Below are 6,000 nucleotides of genomic sequence, written 5' to 3' on the forward strand. Positions count from 1 at the left end.
ATTTTATTTTTTCTTGTTTTTTCAAGTTGATAATCAGCACAGATATTAGTGTTTGATCAAGTTAAAAATAAAGTTTTATTTTGGTGGGACCCACTATAAATAACGTTTATGCCTTATGTTTAACAAAAGCACAATTTTTGTGGTTTTCAAAGTTGAGTAAGTTGAGTATCTACTGTTTATGTAAATAGTGAAAAATTGAAAAATAAATTTATTTTTCATTATTCTAGGTTGGATATTCGAGTTTAAATCTAAATGCATTATATTAGGTTCAACCAATTAAAATAAAAAAATACAATAAAATTTCTTAGTTATTATATTTTATTTAAAAAATTAGTGTTTAACATTATTCAAAGATACTACATAATTATATTAAAAGAAAATCCTATGATAACATAGTATTTATAGAATTTGATTGTAATCTTAATTTTATTCCTAATGATATTTTACCTAATATTATTGCATGCTCAAGAAGTTATAAAAACTATAGTCCATGTCAGATGGTTTTCGTCCTTGATAAAATTACAAATAGTTTAATAAAATAATAAAAAAATACTTTATACAATGTATTATTTATTTTATAATATAATAGAAATATTTAAATTTATAATATTTCAGTTAAAAATTATCAATATTAATATATATATATATATAGTTGTTTTTTAAATTTTAAAAATATTCGTAACCAAACACATTAAATTACTTTTTATCCAACTTCAATTTTAATTACAGTTTTAACTAAATATATATTTTACCAAAACTAACCTCAACTAAAAATAATTTTTATAAAATTACAACCACAAAAATTTCAATAACTCCAAACCTACCAAATTTATTGGCACCCTTCAAAAGTTATCCCAGCTTTGTCGTGTGAAGGTGGTTCACTGTTTATATAAATATAGATTCTACCTTAAATCTTTTAATTTTATTTTTATAATAATAATATATTAAACCATACGGGCTACTTGGTTTCGTCAGACTCTAGGATATATGCATAGCCGACGGGTTTTGGCTCATACGACAGGGGCGATGCACATCCCTCACAGGATTTGAATTCAAGATTTATCAGTGAAAATCTCAAATCTTATGGCAAGAATTAAATTTTCTTGCTAAAGTAAATTTTGGACTCAGAAGCCAGGCAAAACCCGTTCGTAGAGAGACTTAATAGCTCGATCATCAGCTAATTAAAAGCCCAAGAGAAACAAATCTACTGGGCTAAAATCCAAGAAGAAACCATGCATGTATTTGGAATTTAGAACGGTAGAATGCCGAGAAGAACATAAACTTGATACAGGTTAAAACCTTATCGGAGAAGGAAATCTGGGGAACTTTGTCATCAAAATATAATAAGCAATGGATTGATACTTTTTTGATTTGAGGGTCTGAAAGAAGGAGAATTATCTGCAAATTACTTATGCTACTTCTCCTAAGAACTATTTTAGAAGATTCATTCCACAAAGCATGAATCTTCCGTTTTCTTCTGTGTAGTGTCCATGGACGGAGGAGGAGGAGGAGGAGGAGGCGGAGATACGATGCATGTTTAGTAAAAAAACAAACCAAAAATGTCCTCGCAGGATGATGATTGACGAGCGCTGCTGTCTTTGGATTCGAATATATGCATGTTGGAGAAGAACAGACGAGTCATGTGATGTCTGATTGCCTGTTTGCCTCCAAGCTTGTTTAAATTACTATTTAACAAGCCAGCTCACGCAAATGAACTGGCGCTCTGCGGCCATAGGAATTTTTTATTGCATTTTTAGTCATCTTGATAGATTAACGAGGCAGCATTTAGTCACGGTTAGTATAGAAAAGAAAAATGTTACAGCGAAGATGAAAATATATTTGATTAAATAAATAGAAATATAATGGTTAAAATAAATATATTTATAGAATAATTTTAGACTAATTTTTTAATTTTTAGATAAAAGATGTCATTGTCAACAATATTTTTTAATTGTTATTCATGAAATATCTTTATAAAAATTCTCAATTTTAAGATTATTCAACTAAAATATATAGAAATAAAAAATATTATTACTATAATTTTAAAATTTAATTTACAGGTTGATTTGGGCAAGGTCCTAGTCATATGTTAGAATGATCAATATAAAAATAAAAATAGTTATTGTTATAATTTTAAAATTTAACTTAGTGATCAATCTAGATCAAAATAAAAATAAAAATAATAATTATTATAGTTTTAAAATATAACTCAAGGTCGAATCACGACTAAACTCAGGTCACGAGTGAGGATAGTAAACCCAAATTGATTTGAATCTATATAAAAATAAAGAGTGATTATTATTATGGTTTTAAAATTTAATTTGTAGGTCAATTCAAGTTAATATAATAATAAAAATAGTTATTGTTATATTTTAAATTTTTACTCTGATTTTGATTTGGGATAAGATTGAGGTCACAAGTTGAAATAATTAATCTAAGTTAATCCGAGTTGATATACAAATAAAAATTATTGTTATAATAATTTTAAATTTTGATTCAATAATCAATAAAAAAAAAAGATTGTTTTGTAGGCTAATAGGATCAATCTAAGTTAACATAATTTTCTTTAAAGGACAAAACCCCAACCTTGTTGTAACTATTTGATATATAAAAAAAAATACAAGTAATGAGTTTTAACCGGTATTTTATTTCAGGTCGATTGAATAATGAGTTGATCCAGTTATTTTTATTAATTTAGATTGGGTTAATTTTTATTTTAATTTTTTCTAAATTTAAATTTATTTAAGTTCTAAATTAACCAGATTTCAGATCAATCAGTCACATTTATTTTGATTTTATAACTAAATTTATTATAATATTATTATTTTCAACATCCAATATAAATTAATGTAATATATATAAATATATATTTTTTATTGTCATGTTTACAGCAATCAAATATGATACAAATACAATTATATATCATAAACATTATTATTAAACATAATTAGGATAATAATAAAAATCTCACGATGTAATATGCAAGGAATATAAGAAAAATTTCAGTATCACATGTTACACAAAGATAGACTGAAAAGGTACATAAAAATCAGTATTAAAAATGTAAAAATATATAGAAGTATAAATAAAATTCATGTTTTTATTTTTTTTATTACTAGACACAAATTTTGAATAACCAAGAATTAATCAACATATCTTGAAAAAAATACTATAATAATTATAAAAAGATCGATCATATTTTATTTTTTATTTTCAAATTTAATCAGTTCTACAAGCCTTTCTCTATCTAGTAATTTAAGAGAAAAACCAATTTTTTTTAATCTAAAAATAATGCTGTCATCTCTTGTTATAATATTTACATAAAATAATTAACCTCCTCATAAAAACATGATCACATCATCAATCACAATACTATACTAGTTTCTACTGTTTTAAAAATTTATAAATTTAAAAATAACTAATTAAAAATTTGAAGTAAGGTTATGGATAGCTAAATATTTATTTTTGTTTAACTCTTACTTCTTTAAATTATATTCGAATCTTTTTTTCTAAAAAAAATACAAATTTAATTTTTTTAAGTTATATCCCGCGCATCGTTGATTAGCGACAAATAAAATAGCAAGAAATTCATGGCCATATTCCATAATATACAATTATACTTGACCAATTAAAGTAAAAAATAAAATAACAAACGAGGATAAATCTAGCTCTGAAATATTTTAAAAACCTTTTTTTACAAGGCAAGGCGACCGATAGCTATAGCCCCCCACTCACCGTTTCTTAAACAGATTTTTATCATCGAGGTATAATCATATAGACATAGAGGTGCTTCCATTCTTATCCCCGATGAAGAGTGTCAAGAATATGGTCAACCTTCTACTTCTTCTTCTCTGCAATTCTTTATAGTCTCCTAATCTTACATGCTAGACTTCCCTCAATTGCCTAATCTGTAGGTGCTCCTTTTCCCTTAATTTTCTAGATTTCCCTTGATTAGCTGATCTGTAACCGTGGTTCATGGATTGCTTTATTTCGTCAATCATCAAAAGCCCATGTTGGCACTTCATTGGTTTTGCATCTGGATTATGTTTTTCATGATTTCTGCTATCAATTATCGCTCGTAATCTGTTAGACAAATGCGCTGCATTTCCTTGAAATCTGCTGAGGGAATTGTTTTTGTTGTTAATTAGATTGTAATTATTGTATGAAATCCATGTTGTAATCTCCGCGATTCTGTTATATTTCCTGGTGATTGATTCAACTCATGTTGTAGAATTTCAAATTTCTCAAATATGTTCTCAAGGTTAATTATGTTTCGTTTGGAATGAATGTTTTGTAACTATTGTTTCGCTACTTATTGCAGGAAGGAAGTGTTTTGAGGAAAGATGTCTGGTTATATGGCTACGGTATATGAAAACAAGATGTTGTCAAGCGGCGAAAATCTGCTGACTGCCATAGTGCCTTTGATGAAACTTCTCTCCCTTATTGTGATAGGATTGGTTCTTGCACACCGAAAAACCCAAATGATCCCGAGAGAAACATTTAGGCTCCTAAGCAAACTAGTTTTTGCTCTGTTCTTGCCCTGCCTGATTTTCACCGAGCTGGGTGAAAGCATAACGCTTCAGAACATTGCCCTTTGGTGGTTTATCCCTGTCAATGTGTTGGTTAGCACAGTCATTGGTTGCTTTCTCGGGGTGGCAGTGGTGCTTATATGTCGTCCGCCTCCACAGTTTAACAGATTCACCATTATCATGACTGCCTTTGGTAATACTGGAAATCTCCCTCTCGCTATTGTTGGATCTGTCTGTCACACTAAAGATAGCCCATTTGGACCCCATTGCCACTCGAGGGGAGTGGCATATGTCTCTTTTGCGCAATGGGTTGCAGTGATTCTTGTTTACACCCTAGTTTATCACATGATGGAGCCTCCAATGCAGTACTATGAGATTGTCGAGGAAGGAACCGAGATTGAGGAACAACCAGTTAGTAATGTCAGTAGACCTCTCCTGGTAGAAGCTGAATGGCCAGGCATTGAGGAAAAAGAAACTGAACATTCAAAGACGCCTTTTATTGCTAGGATCTTTAATAGCATCTCAAGTCTTTCACAAACTACTTTTCCGGACATTGACCTGGGTGAACACAGTTTGAGCAGTCCCAGGTCCATTCAGTGTCTGGCTGAGCCGAGAGTTGTGAGAAGGATCAGAATTGTAGTTGAACAAACTCCCGTCCAGCACATACTTCAACCTCCAACAATTGCTTCTCTATTTGCTATCATCATTGGAACGGTGCCTCAACTAAAAGCTTTTTTCTTTGGATATGATGCTCCTCTATCTTTTGTTACAGACAGTTTAGAAATTTTAGCTGGAGCTATGGTTCCTTCTGTGATGCTAATTCTTGGGGGTATGCTTGCGGAGGGTCCAAAAGACTCTACCCTTGGGCTTCGAACTACAATTGGCATAACAGTTGCAAGGCTTTTGGTGCTTCCTCTGTTGGGAATTGGTGTGGTAGCAGTGGCTGATAAACTGCATCTTCTTGTCCAGGGTGATGCAATGTACAGATTTGTTCTCTTATTACAGTACACAACACCAAGTGCCATTCTACTGGGAGCAATTGCCAGCCTGAGGGGTTATGCAGTCAAGGAGGCCTCTGCTCTTCTCTTCTGGCAGCATGTCTTCGCCCTGTTCTCCCTTTCATTGTACATCATTGTCTACTTCAAATTACTCACTTATATATGAGTTTGTGGTATCTTACAGCCTCGGAGTATTGTATTGTTTTCATCCAAGTTCTGTCAGATTGCTGTTGTCCATTTCATTGGAGTAGTTTGCTTTTAATAAGATGGAATTCTGTTCATTTGCTTTCTTTATTTTGCTGGTTACTGGTGGTGGTAATGAAAGGTGCGTGCTTCCTCAAATTTGGTTTTGTTGAAAGATTAAATAAGGTCCTTATTCTGTAAAATATTTCTGAGAGCATATTTAGCAGTCAGGGATGGTGTAGACAGATACAGACAGCCATGTGTAATGACAAAATGATGGATTGTATTCA

General features: G+C 30.8%; 1 protein-coding gene across 2 annotated transcripts; it reads left to right on the top strand.

Moving 5' to 3' along the window:
- The first annotated feature begins 3,688 nt into the window (after positions 1-3,688).
- On the top strand, positions 3,689-6,000 carry LOC105135495 (Auxin efflux carrier family protein). 2 transcript variants are annotated; one of them, XM_011040386.1, is made up of 2 exons: positions 3,689-3,828; positions 4,322-6,000. In XM_011040386.1, exon 2 carries the CDS (start codon positions 4,344-4,346, stop codon positions 5,691-5,693), a length of 1,350 nt encoding a protein of 449 aa, XP_011038688.1. In that variant the 5' UTR covers positions 3,689-3,828; positions 4,322-4,343; the 3' UTR covers positions 5,694-6,000. The 2 variants fall into 2 exon arrangements, with proteins under 2 accessions (XP_011038688.1, XP_011038687.1); XM_011040385.1 differs by having other exon boundaries at positions 3,691-3,910.

The sequence above is a fragment of the Populus euphratica genome, unplaced genomic scaffold (genome assembly GCF_000495115.2).
Source record: "Populus euphratica unplaced genomic scaffold, PopEup_1.0 scaffold123.1, whole genome shotgun sequence".
NCBI lineage: Eukaryota > Viridiplantae > Streptophyta > Magnoliopsida > Malpighiales > Salicaceae > Populus > Populus euphratica.

What these genes read in the sequence shown, in the direction of transcription:
- LOC105135495 (XM_011040386.1), top strand. Translation starts at nt 4,344, where the DNA reads ATGTCTGGTTATATGGCTACGGTATATGAAAACAAGATGTTGTCAAGC.